The sequence below is a fragment of the Cyanistes caeruleus genome, chromosome Z, assembly GCF_971803275.1.
Source record: "Cyanistes caeruleus chromosome Z, bCyaCae1.hap1.1, whole genome shotgun sequence".
NCBI classification, from domain to species: domain Eukaryota; kingdom Metazoa; phylum Chordata; class Aves; order Passeriformes; family Paridae; genus Cyanistes; species Cyanistes caeruleus.
The window spans coordinates 69,353,517-69,368,297 of NC_141732.1; the positions used below are offsets into that span (position 1 = coordinate 69,353,517).

Sequence of the window (14,781 nt, forward strand, 5' to 3'; positions counted from 1 at the left end):
CACAGAAAGCCTAAGCCTACCAATGATCTTTCTTTAGGATGATCTGTGGCACAATCACTATTGATTTCATTTTCTTTATCTACAAAAACTTCAATACCTACAAGAAGCTCTGAACCAAAAAGAAAGGAAGTTCTAGAAAGTTCTAGTTACTGTGAAATTCTCCTGCTTGGTTTAGTTCTGAAAATGAGCCAATTACCTTAGCAGCTGCATAATCGTAAGAGAAAACACAGCATAAAAATACTTTTTCATTTACATATAAATTTGGTTTAAATATATATATATATATATGTGTGTGTGTATCAGTAACTAATATTCCAAAAAAGCGAAAACACAAGAAGCGCCAAGCTTGACTCCAGAAAATCTTCTTACTATACTTGGAGAGTAGATTTGATAAATATATAATTATCAGAAGGAAACATGAATCTGCAATCCCACATTTTTAATTTATTTTTCTCCCCATTGGGAGAAAATATGGAAATTTTCAACACTTTAAAGTATTACTCAGAGTAACATTGATTCTTCTTCAGACACCCATCCACAGGATGCAACTGGACACAAAATTTTACCAGAGTACTTAGTTAACTTCTGTCATATTCTCCCACCCACTCAAACTTGGTTGCAGAGTCCATTATGAGTATACTCCCTTAAAAGTACTAGACAGAATTGCAACTTCCATTAGTTCCTACACTATGAGACGATTGTCAAGAGGTAAACTAATGCAAATTGCATTAAACTACAGAGTTAAACTACAGCTGACAAACATATTTTTTACAGGACAGGACCAGTTTTCATAACTATCATGTGAATTGGGCAGATGCTTACTTTATAGCTTTATAAATAGCATTGTTATAACTGATTTAGATTTAGTGGCATTCATTTTACTCAGAGGAATTAATATTTCTGCTGAAAATGCATTGAATTATTTTACTACTATTCATTCATTGGAAACAGAATGCAATTTCTTATTTGGACAACAAGACTTGGAGAAATCCCAGGAAACTACCATTAGGCTTTCTCATAAATTCACTGTCCATTCAATGTATCATAATTGTCTTCCATAAGAAAAATATTTATGGGCAGTAACTGGACTAAGCCTTACACCATTAATTTAGAGATAATTGGAGGAATCTGCTTTTAAAATTGCAGTTGTCCAATGCAAAAACTTTAATACTCACAGGCTTGCACTGTCACAAATACAAACATAAATGTAAACAAATAAATAAACAAATATAAAAATTGTTATTTAAAAATATATTAAAAATATTAAAAAATATTAAAATATGTTAAAAAATATTTTTCATTAATTCCTTCACAGAAAGGACAAATATGTGAGTCACAATAGATAGGGATACAAGGAGGAATGGGACACAGAGGATCAACAGAACGCCTGATCCCTTAAGGCACCTTAGGAAGAGCAATCAAGTGCTCTTTCAGAGAACTTGTCTGAAAAAAAAGAAAAAGGGAAAAAAACAAAACCAAACCAAATCAACTGCCTGTCCTTACCAAAGAAAATGCTAGATAAGGCAGCATTTAATCATAGAACAGAGAAACAACTCTGAAGGACTCTGAGAAAATGAATGTAATAAATGCCAAGTTAAAACAAATGAAGTTATTAAAACAAGCAGTTATTATACCGTTGAAAAAAAAGAAATCTGTGTCAGAATTCTTAAACTATTTTCTACTGAGATGTACTGTGAAGTTTACTCTGGCATTGTTATTTCTAGAATTTAAATTTGGATTATATACCTCTAATGAGTCAAAAATGATCACACTCTTATGTGTGACCCAACATTTAAACTTGTGTGCCTGCATTCCCATGCATGTCATCCAAATGAGACAGCATTTTTTAAACATGAGGAAAAGTAAATGTATGGAAAAAACATAAGTGATACAAAAAAAGCAACAAGTACATGTGTGTTTACATCTTCTCCAAAATTTTATTATTTTCTACAGGAAAAATTTATGGAGATAAAAACCAATTTATTTTTAGATGGTCTTAAGGCATCTAAAATGGCATAGAATGCTCATAAAGACCAAGACTTGACACTGTAGACCAGGAAGAGGTTGTCATTTAAATGATTCAGCACTCTGAGTCACAGTGATCTTATAGAACAGGCATGGGCAGTTTGTAGACTCCAAGGATGATTAAGCTACTTAAATTTTCTTCTGAATTTCCATTTCTGACATTTTTGGTACTCAGTAAAAAAGGCAGCAAATGAACTTTAGGAAGGAATGTCACTGAGAAATACCTTTACTCTTATATTTAAAACAACAAGCAGTTACTTTGCAAAAGACATACCCAGAGTGTTTGAACTGCAAAAAGCTACAAATCTGGTGGCACTGAAAGCCAGCTGACGCCCAGAGATGCCACACAGAGCTTGATATGTGCATTTGCCTTCTTTGCAGAGACCAGCATGTTCCAAAACACATAAGTAAAAGGCTGGTTAGAAAAAGATCCCTTTATAAATCCAGACAATGCATGAAACTTTTAAGATTACTGAGCTATGAAAGAAACACGCTGCTATATAAATCCTAAGTAACTTCTCCATCCTCCAACTAATCTTCCAAAGTTGACAAGTCCAATTTTATCACGAGAGAAAAAAGGAAAAGGCTACATGTATAACATGATTATTTTTTTTGTTTCCATCTTTAAATAAAAGCATCAAGTCCCATGGTTTACCTGTAGTACATAATAGGAAAAGACCAACTAATTCACATAAGCTAGAGATAGACATTAATATAAAATTTGTCCTCATTGGTAGGATGATTTTAACTCTAATAAAGGTTATCCCCTCTTTCTGACACCTGAATTAATCTAGAAATACACACCTTATGGTAAGTGATGGGGAAGTATCACTATATTTGCCATATTTGTGAAATACTTAACTGAAAAAAACAAGCTAGACTTTCTAACATTTCCATGAAAATAAATCTTATCAATTAGACCTCTAGCTCCTGCTTTCATTCTAGATACCTGAATTAATTAATTGAGTCAAAAACTCTTCAAAGCCATTTTTTTCCACAATAAAGTTTTGGTCATGTGTAGAAAAATAAGTTCTATTCCTGATTTCTATAGCTGTTCCAGAATTTATTTCCTGCATTGTCCTGGTTCTATGCCAGTTCAGCATGACAGGGCATGGACAAGACACTATACTACTCAATTACACCTCATGTCAGCGCCAGGCATAGGGCAAAGGGACTCTTCAAAGAGGAAGGGCATACCTTTTCCAGTCACCAAAACTTCAAGTCAACTTGACTTGACTTCCAGTTAACTTTGCTTAACTGTTCCAGGTGTAGAGACCATTTTCCATGTGAAGCACCTTCTCCCTGCATACTCTGATTACTACTATTCTTGCTGTTGCTCTTTGCTTTCATATTCATTGCTGTTTCCAGTAAACTGTTCTTATCTAAACCCCTCTGATCTCTGCCTTTTGTGTGTCCCACCAGAGAGAGGGAGGGGAGCAGCTCATATTTTCTTTTTAATGGGAGTACTAAATTGGGGAATACCGTTCCCAAATCATGACATGGTTCATACTCATTATTATATGAAAGATGACCTAAGGGGCTTCTGTACTGCAAAAGGTCACTATGTCTGGCTGAGTTCAACCCTTATTTAAAACACTGTGTTTCACCACATGAGAATGCTCACTGAAATTAATTCCACACATCCAAATAATCCAAATCAAAATCTTGACATAGTTCTACTTGCTCTAAAAACTGTTCCAAGCTAGCTGCTAAAGAGGGCTGTGGAAACTATGTCAGACTACTAAAGTTCCAGGAAGGCTGGTGTGCATCTGTGGTCACTGTCCCTCTATGCAATTATGGGGGGAAAAAAAATTAAAAAAATAAAAAAAAAAAAAAAGAAAGAAGCATATTGATGTTAGCTGGCAGTACTATGGTTAAGCAGACTGTTCCACTCATGAGTTTTTTATCACCACCTTGAGAGCACACTTTGCTGAAACACACCATACACTTTCATTTATTTAACACTGGTTAACTAATTAAACTTGGAAATAAAACTGAATGTCACAAATAACCCTCTTTCTCATTGAAGCACACTAGATTTTGTCTGTGTCTTCTGCCTTATTAATAGTATATAAGCAAAGTTACCACTGCAACTTTCATTAAATATGCATATTCACTCCCACTCACAGAACTGGAGGTCTATGTCTGCAGTCTTATGTCTGCAGTCCCACTGAAGTCAACATAATATTTACATGAAAATGGATATAATCATCCAACCTTAAATAATGAACATGAGCTTCATGAGAAGTCTATTTATTAGATATTTCCATTAAGCCCTATTTTAGAAGGCTCAATGGGAAGCTCCCTAACACTACCACATAAAGGTCTTGCCTGAACTATTAATTTTAAATTGGGAAATAAGGGTTATGTAACAACCTTTTTGCTGTTCTTGCACATGACGTTTATATGAATGCAACTTTTGCTTAAGAAACTAATGCTCTTATATAAACAGATGCAGGATCTTAGAAGAAAACTGAAAAAGAAGTCTCTATCTTAACTGTCATTAAGTAATCGAGACTTTTCAAAAAATTTTTCTATAGTACCAACAGATTTAAAACTGATAATGTGCAAAATTAAAATGCTCTTAAGTAAAATAAAGGAATAAATAGTTTACAAAAGCCTGTTTCAAAAGCCTCAGAATTTCACAAAAAGCCATTGTTAGTAGAAAGTCATACAATGGATCTTTTATGATTATTCAGATCCTCTGGAGAGAGTAACTATATTGGTTTATGAAAGGAAATCAGAAAAAAGTCTTTCTTCTTTCCATATTTGGTTATTTGAATATTTATGAATCTTTAGTTACAATGGTATGTCAAATAAACATTCATGAATAGAACACAAGGTAAAGCAGTAAAATACTATCCAAGATCTTAAGAATTTGAAAATAATTTTATTAGGCTTTAAAATACAAAGAAAAGGATCAGCAGGAGAAAAGGAAGGAAGTTCAGTGTGATTGTTGTGTGATCTGGATACTGTTAGCATCAAGTCTATACATAGTCCCTGTATACTGCTAAGTGCTCACCTGCAAATAAAAGACGCCACTGCAGCAGTTGTAAAACAATACGTGTGGTAGTCTCACATTCATAAAAATCCAAAACCATCTTTTAAACAAACAGCAGACATTCCTAGAGTCAACAAAATTGCTCTCCAAGGACTCCACTGGAGTGGTCTGCACTTCCAATAGTTTAACATAAATCATTTGTTCATCAAAAGTCCTGTGAAGACTTGTTTTGGGGAGGAAGTGTAACTGCATGTCACTTACACTCTTCCTTCAAATCCAATCCTTTTAAATTATTTATTCATCCCCCCACCATAAATATTTCAAGTACTTGTTATCACCCACTTTATTTTCCCCTTGATTCAAGTAAGAGTACTCTGTACCTGTATTTCTCATTATTCTGTTTAGAGCACAAATAATTTTTCAAACAGACAACACTCACATGCCAAATACAGAGGCAAATACAGAGAAAACCTGCTATCTTCAATTTGTGTTTTCCATAGTGATGCCAACAAGGTTGAATACAGTGTGACCACTGCTGTTAGTTCCCCCGCCAAATTTTAAAAAAAATTATACATTTTAACACTGATAGAAACAATATGCTATTTGTGCTTCTTTTTAAAAGTATATTGAAAATTTCTCACAACTGCCAAAAATGCATCTAGCATCAGGTAAAGAGGCAGTCACTACTTCATTTTGACTGTGTTTTTAGTTCTCAAAGAGTTAAGCCAATTTCTTCACCTCCAAAGATCCCAACTTTTACTGGACGTACAGAAAGTAATATTCAGGATAGAATGTTCAAATACCATTGCATGTACCAATGTACAGCATTGCACTGCATATATCATTCCATGTACAACTGCAACTACCCATTGTTAAATAATAGTGATTCAAACATGATACTCTTGTGATTGAGATAAACATGCAGAATACATGCTGAGAAAGACTTAATTTTTTTTTTTTCCCTAAAGGGGTAGGTCATTGTACAGGCTCAAGGTTATGCATGCCTTGGCAGAAATAAGAATTAAAAGTCTAGTATCCCTTCAAGCACCATAGAAGACACTACCTTCTACAAAATCATCTGGCTAAAAAGAAATCAAGGGTCTCCGTGGGTTGAGCATGAGGATCCCATGTTTTAACTGTGGAAAGTTTACAGCCACAGCATATCTGGCCTTAAGATGAAGAACACCTTGTATCACTCTTAACAGCTCCCTCTTCAAAGTGGTACCAGCAGCTCTTGAGGAATGCTTTCTACAGGCTATACCAGCTAAAGCTGACCTGGTAAAGGGTCTCTAAAGGAGCTGATAAAAAGTAAAAACAGGACATAAGAAGATCTCTGAACTTCGTTTAAAAGGGCAGTAAAAACTATAATTACGTTCTGTATCACATTTTATTTAATACTGGTAAAATCATCTCTCTAACTCTGAAGCACCTCACAGTCAACAAATATATGACTCTTAATGTTCCCACAGAATACTTCTGGACTCTCAGGACTCTAAGTACCTTTCTGTAGGGGAAAGATTCTAAAACTTTTCATATTCTGTCATATTACAAATTAATTAAAATACCATTCACCAGAAAGGATGGTGTTACATGTAACAGAGAAGGCTTGGCCTTACTAAGTTCTGCAGAATTAAGCAACAGACATCTTGCAAGAACACTCTAGAAACAGTGGGTTATCATGAACTCCGGGGCACTTGGTTGAAGAGGAGATGAGCAAACACCCCATGCCTTTTTTGAAAGACCAACATTCCCTAAGGGAATTAACTTGTTAGCTTCCTCTCCATATGATGATCTCTGTTTCTTGAGTATTCCTTTTTTTACAGCTTCTGTTTGATTCTCTCACACTGGAAGACAGAGCTTGATTATTTTGTTTTCTTCTAATTTTTTCAGAGTTTGCAAATCTATTTTAACTAACTTTGGATATAATTTTTCCCAGTCTTTGCACCACCAGTAGCCACATTCATGATCATTAAAAAAATGCCACAATTTGTTCCAAGTTTAATATAAATAAAATACATTTACCTCATTTTCATTGTTAAGACCTAAGAACGTAACATGCATATGAAAAGAGCATTTGCTTCATATTTATATAGGAAGGTAACACAAGCAAATCGCAAATAATGGTTAGCTGCTACCAATTATTTTCTCAATAACTAGAATTATTTATAAGGTAATGTCTCTCACCCTCAAAACCACACTTTTCTGTCTCTGTTGGATACAATAAATTGCTTTGTTCAGCTTACTATACTTTTTCCTCTTTAGACAAGATGAAACATGACTGGGTAAATAAGATTCAGCAGTTACAGGACAGACAATTCTCAGTCTAAATCTTACAAATCCTTAGGATGACTAAAAATTCCCACATCATTTATTTATTTTTACAACACCATAATTTTTAGTCTGGTACCATAGCCAAATTCTAATTGGAGCAATTACAGTCTATTTAAATTCTCCCTCTAAATCAGCAGGAAATGGCTTTCTTCCATTCTGAACAAGTATTACCGGTATGTCCTGTTAAACTTCTGAAAAAAAAATTAAAATATCTCCAAACAATTCTAAAACCTGCACACAACTATGCTATCATTTTGGAAACAGGCCAAATCAGAGTACAGCCTTGGGCCATGAAGAGGCCCAAGGCTGTACTTTTTTCAGGGACATAATTACAACATGATTAGTATCCCTTTGGTGTTGCAGGGGGAAACAGTTCTCTGTTCCAAAGGAGAATGAACTGTAACTCAGCTCCAAATAGAAGGCAAATCCTTGCAAATCCATCTGGCAAAATCTTCAACAACAACCTTTACTGGTTGCCTCAAACCAGAAAAAGTGTGATAACACTACATTAAGTTTTGTTAAAGATCTCAGCATATTTTCTAATAACATGTATGTAGAAGACAGCATTAACAAATACACACTCTGTTTCTAAAGTCCTCTAACACATGTCATCCATTCCCTTGAAAAATGTGTAGGTACTAGATTTAAACCTGTCTACCTAGCAACACTGACACAACCACTCTTGCTAGTCTTTGTTTCTCTTCAGATTTTAAGTGCACACATATCAGACAGCCTCTCAGTGCATTTTGCCAGGGAAAAAAGCTGACTAAGCCTCTACCCTATTTCCCAAACAAAAATATACCACATGTTATATTGTCCTTATTATCCATTTGCCCTCTTGTAAAATAAGCTGTTTTCTCTTTTAATTACTTTCCTGAAATTTTCTAGAGAGGTTTACATCACAGGATAAACCATACCTGAAAAACTTCACCCTACAGAAGATGTTCTGCTTCCTCCCTCCCCCTCTCAGCTTATGACTGTGTGAAAAACGGACACTGATGATCCCACCAGATTTTTACACCATTAGAAGAAAAGGCACCACAGAAAAAGTAAGTGCTGATCACAACTCAAATAACCAGCTTTAACTTTCCTCACTCTCCAAATTATTGCAAGCCTTTTAAATAAAAGAGGATACTAAACCAAGGGGAAACTATCAGGGGGAATTAAGACCATATGTACCTACTGTCCTCAAAATTTATTAGATAGAGCACTATTCCTTACACTACTACAAAACAAGCACTGTAATGCATTTGGATAAATACTCACAAGCATAATGTGGTTTGTTAAGAATCAACACTTTTTACACAAATGGAAGTGAATGATAAAAATTAGGAAGTCAATGACTAAATTAGGAAGTCATTTAATCTAAATATTTATTGGTTAAGTGTAACTAATCATCAGTATCAACACAGATTAAACAAACATAGAAAAATCCTTTGAAATAGCAACACAAAGACTTGCATATAACAAATGAACTTAGGTCAATTCGAGGGAAAAGAGTACCTCAAGTCACAATTCAGACATTTAATACAATAACTAAGGCTCTGTTACAAAAATTATGTTTGGTTTGCATTGCGGATGATTTATGCAAATTATAAAAATTGCCTAACACTCAAAAAATACCAGTGCCAATTCAAAACATTCAGCAATTAACTGCAGTTAGTAATTTTTCCCATAAAAACACCAAGACGGAAGACAATCTCCCATCAAAGAAAATAACTACCACCTACTCCTTCCACCTTAATGTTTATCCAGTAAAATAACTCATGTGAGCTGGGCAGTCTTGGGCCAACCCTGGTCTCTAAAGTTGTCTGCCTCATAGCAAGCCAAATTTGACAAACATCTTTACTGACAGTCTGCCATAAGAAAGCAAAAACTGCACAAGCAATAGCGTAAAAAAACCCACATCTGACGTCAGGCTTGAGAGACAGTGGGAAAATGTCAGGATGAAGCGATTTTTATGTATTTTATCTGTCATACAAAATTCACAAGACTTCAGATTACAAATTATACACTGCAACACCTAGAACTACTAAAGCAAAATTTGATTCCATCAGGATCAAAACCACAGACACTTGTGTTTTCAAGAAATTACTTCAGCAACAAAATATGATAATAAAAGAGAGAAAGTCTCACACTACATCTGGGTAGAAAAATATTCAGCTTTTAGTTCCTCCCATCTCAGTTCTGCACCCATGCAAACCGACCACAGGCTATGTACAAGCAAAAGAAAGGAATCACAGGGTTCTCACAACTGCAACACCTGCCTTCCTTGGGGCTCGCAAGATCATACTGTGATCACCAATCGATCAACAGGAAACCAGGAAAGCACAGCTGCTTCCTGATTCCCTTCACAGGAAAGAAAATAACTGAGTTCATGAGCAGCAATAAGGGAAGGCTCTAGACCCCAAAGGCCTCTGGCATTCACACTGACACAAAATCTCCCCAGTTATAAATTAACTGTTTAGACTGAAAACCCACAAGTCTCATATTTCTGCTGCTCTGCTTATTCTCAACCAAATCTATTCTAGACTGTTTTGTAACTATTGTCTTAAGTTCAGACAAACTTAAATCACACCAGACTGCAAGTTACCTTTCTGTCTGAAACTTTTCATTAGGGTCTTTTAACTCTGGTTGCCAGTAACTTCACTTCATCAAGCCAGTTGTAGCATATTATTCAAATACGTATGAATAAAAAATAAATACCAGTGTCTTGTTAGAAATTAAAGCAGCCACTCAGCACAGTGACTACTGAGAAAGACAGGCTAACATAAAGTCAGCTGTTCCTGGAAATTGTTTTGCCTTTGGCATCCTGAAGAAGTTGGCAGAAAATAAATAGTGATTTTAATACAACATGACCCAAAGCAACTTAAACCCACTGAGTCTATGATGCCCTCAGGAACAGACACCAACTCCACAGTGCCCTGACAGCTAAAAAGTTAAGACAATTTCTGACACAGGTCAACAGTGATTAAATTTAGGTTTTGTGTCATTCTCAAAGAAAATTCTGTATTTATCTCTGCATGGTTCCCTGAGACAGAACAAGCCATCTGCAGGGTACAGATACAATCACAGGAGATATGGAACTAAAATGTGCAGTCTGACAATTAAAGAGATCCACAGGCAACAGTGAATCAAATTAATTTGGTGAAGTGATGTAAATATCTAAGACACCACAATTTCCCACCACTTATGCCCTGTAAGCAAGAAAAAACAAAACAAGAAAACTTTGTCATCACATAGGTTTAGGCTCACTCTAAGAATTACTCATGTCATGACTTAAGAAGTTCCTCTCAAGCATTTAAAATGAGACCTCTAAACTTTAAATTGTAAGTTAAAAACATGAAAGGTAAGAGATGTTATAGAAAAAGAAGAAAAAAACTGAATCCCTGGTAAAATCAAAAGGAAAGCCTTGGGACACCTGGAAATTCAGGGTTTTTTAGTTTGCTTTACATTTGTGTAACAGGACACACAGGTCTTCTTCTGTTACAAGATGGTTCAAAACAGCTATAAGTAAGGCTGTTTTCACAAGACTTCTATCACTGTTGTTACACATGGAAACCATCACACCCAATGCCACAAAATATTCAATCCAGGCAGTTTTGAAGAACAAACATCAAACCATTAATCTTTTCACAGAATGATCAAATAATCAAGGTTGGAAGAGACCTTTAAGACCATTCTGTCCAACACTGCACTACCACTGTAACCCTTAAACCGCATCACCCAGTGCTAGATCCAGATGCCTTTTAATTAAATACAGGAAGGCTGGTTAACTGAATATCTGTGATACCAAAGTCAGGCTGTTAGGGGTTCTCGATTTCAACACAGATAAAAAAATCTCTACTCTTAAAAACAATTACGTCTGGCACTTATTTAGAAAAAAGCAAATCAAACACAAATAAACAATAAAAAAAACAACCACCCAACCAAAAAGCCCTCCGTTACCAAGACTTCATTTCCTAAAAACAGTTCTGGCACAATTGTTTTCCCCAGATTCAAGCCTACCTCTGCCTCCTCTTTCTCACACAAAATTCTGCATATGCTTTGGGAAATAAACAATTTAAAATAGCCATATTAAATATTTATTTATCTAGTTCTTTCATAACATGAAAACATATATAGTAATTGATGCTGAATTGCCCTTGAGACTCACTCATGCATATTTTTATTTTAAATCCTGATATTTTTAAATAAAAATAATTATTTTAATTTGATGAATTACCATTAGAAACACAGATAAACTGCAAGAAAAACAGAAAACCTGCATTTTGAAAAAGTCATACATCACCTGGAAATTCCATCAAAAAGGAATGACACACATACAAATCAGAGCCCATTCAAAGGATTAAAACATCAAAAGGAAACAAACTACTTACATTATCTTCCTCCTCTGTATCATCATTGTCATTGTCGTCATCACTGTCCTTGAACCCAGGGGGAAGTGGTGGCCCGATGAATTCTTCATCATCATCAGTATCCTCAGCTGGACCTTTAGCAGAACTCTGGGATTGCATTGAAGGACCACTTAATGCTTCATTTGAGTTGTCCTCACTTTCACTACACACTGCCTCTCTACAAGGAAAATTTAAAACATTACTATTTGAAGGATATTGTCACTTCCACTATGATTTTCAGATAAAATACGTTAAGCACTCTTGTAAATCAGTAGACACCAAAATTAGCAGCAAAACGCATACTAATTTTCATTAACAGAATGAAGGCCCACCACCATCTTTTGAAACACTCTAAAGAGTTCCAAAAGTTACATTAAATTACCATTCTGCTACCAAGTGCACAAATCGGTTGCACAAACACATTATTTTTGGCACATGTAAATTTCTGAAAAGCTGAGTAGTTGTCTCTACGTTCGTGTAGTTTATTCAAAATAGCCGCACTCCCTCTGCTGGCAGTTCCCAAGCCACACCACTTGAAAGGGCAGGTCTATTCAGAGAGAGCAGCTCAACTTTCAAGACTTTGTTTGGGAGCTTTTATTTTCAAAATTTTTAAGTGAGAAGGCTGAAAAACATAGTCGTCTTTTCCTGTTTCTTTGTAAAACTACAGAGGTATTGTTTCGTTTGAGTTTTTTTGAAGTTTAGGTTATCACTTTAAAACTATAATAAAAAACACCGAAGTTCAGGAAAATAATAAAATACTAAGAAAATTGGTTCTGACCTATGTAATTGTTACAGAGAATGCTACCCTGCTTTGCCTCCAGAACCAGCTGTACAAGCAGGTGCTAAGCTGCACAGAAAAAAACATCTGTTGGATAAGTAATTGGAACTGTGTTTCAGGAAGAAAAGAGAATAAACTAAAACCAACATGACTGAGGTCCTCAGATGCTACAGTGAAGAGCAGGGTTTGCCTCACACCTTGTCTAATTTAAAGACCTAGGTCAGAATATGATTACCAAACAAAGCTAACTCAAATAAAAAGAGCTTCTCTTACTCTACAACAATTGGGCAATCAATACCCTTTTACCAAAGAGAAGGTTTTCCAGCATGTGAGGCACAAATTGGGTTCTTCAAGTAAGCTATCCTCAAAACTGACTTTATAATACTATACACAAAAAAGCTGCATTTTGAAAGCTGATATTCATTCCTACACTAGCAAGCCACACATCTTTTCCCCAAAAGCCAAACCACTTAGTGTTGGAATGGAACCAAGTACACATTGTGCCAGTGAGAAAGATGTATACAACATAATGATTCAAGGAGGCCATTCCAGTCTGAATTCCATTGAGTCTCAAATTTTCAGATCTTTACACAGACACCCAAGAAGAGTACCTACCTTTCTTCCTAATTACCTTTCTCATTCTCTCATTTCCTGAGAAGGAAATTGATCAAATCAAACATTTCAGTATTCTGAGGGGCAGCACAACCATTCTGCATGCGATATGCGTTGAGCTGCAGTGCAATTTTTCACCACGCTTCAAGCACAGCAGGGACAGCCAAGTACTCCAGCAACAGCTACAGGTATCCTCTGTGCTGACTGGGATAGAGTCAAACATAAGAACACACCAATGCAGCCAGACCAAAAGCCCATCTACTTTTTTGACAGCAGCTGGGAGTGGCACCAACAGAAAGGGCAAAGCAAGTGGTGTTTCCCTTCTACTTCTACTCTTACAATCTTACTCTACCAGGGGCTGTAAAGAAAGAAACATTTTGCCAGCCCTTTCCCAGGATTCAGGAAACTGTAAGGAATTTTTTTTTTGCTTTCCCTCATTATCTCCTCAGTGAGACAAGCTGTAAGAGGAAAAAAAAAAAAAAAACCAACTGTAATAGAGTACAGATGGCACACTGAGAAGAGTAATAATAAAAAACATTCCAAGAGTTGTGCAAGTACGTGGGCATATCACCCCCATGTGTTCATTCTATGCACATCACCCAATTTTCTCAGGTTTTTCCTTCTCATATACTAACAGATTCCTTCATTTCATAAGGTGTAATTATTATGCATAAATTAAGTACTATAACTACTATAAATATTTCTCTACAACAAAATAGTTCAGGAATAAATAATCATAAAATAATCATTAGCTGTATTTCACATCATTTTGAAGTGACTTTTTAACAACTGAAAAATCAGTATAAGGGCTACTCTGATAATTTTTAAAATATCAGATAATTTAAAAAAAATTAAATTCAGTAAAGTGTTGCCATTATCAGAGGATAAAAGATGCTACATATGTTATATCAATTTATAGTAACAAAAATCTTTATTATAAAAAGAGCTAGAAAACCCTGTATTTCAGACTAAAATTGTCAGTTGCAGGATTGTTTTCAGAATTAAGACTGAGTAACAACATCATATCTTTCTTCTTTAAAGAACTAAGCTACATATCCTTTTTTATGTGGAAACATAAAACTTCCAGAAGAGCTTTTCATGTTAAGCCCTTCCTTCTTAATGCCTAGTAAAAAAACAAAAAATAAGGAAAATTTACTATGAGCAGAACTCTGATGAGTTATCAGAGCCTACCAACAACTCAGCATACTGATAGGTATTTGTATCTTCCTTTATAATAAGTCCCTGGGGGTCCCTCTTGTCAAGTCTATTAGAAGAATGAGATAATTATGGAAAGCCTCTGTATTGCCTACTCTCCACCTTATCAGCTGTTTAAATTGGAGTTACCCATTTACAATACACGGTCGTGCTACATTTAAATTCTTGTCACCCTTCATTATGTCACCAAATGGGTATATGAGATCATCAGAAGCAAATGGAAGCACGGAGTGCTTTTCCTTGACCACAAGACGTAATATAGGATACAAAAGGTGCATAATATACTGTGCAGTCAAGTGTTTTCAGTGAGAGCATCCAGGTTTTCCAAAGACCAACAGGCAAAATCAAAATTTTCTAATAAAAATCTCTTCAATCAGAAACTCTAAAAGTTTGTCTATAATAGCCAACCACATATAGGCCCT

At 35.4% G+C, this 14,781-nt stretch overlaps 1 protein-coding gene across 2 annotated transcripts in view; it reads right to left on the bottom strand.

Moving 5' to 3' along the window:
- WDR70 (WD repeat domain 70) overlaps positions 1–14,781 on the bottom strand; it is a 145,727-nt gene that overhangs the window by 107,561 nt on the left and 23,385 nt on the right. For both annotated transcript variants that reach the window (XM_086867640.1, XM_086867639.1), the window contains exon 5: positions 11,737–11,932. In XM_086867640.1, the coding sequence (XP_086723766.1) occupies positions 11,737–11,932 (196 nt within the window). The remainder of the gene's footprint in view (positions 1–11,736; positions 11,933–14,781) is intronic.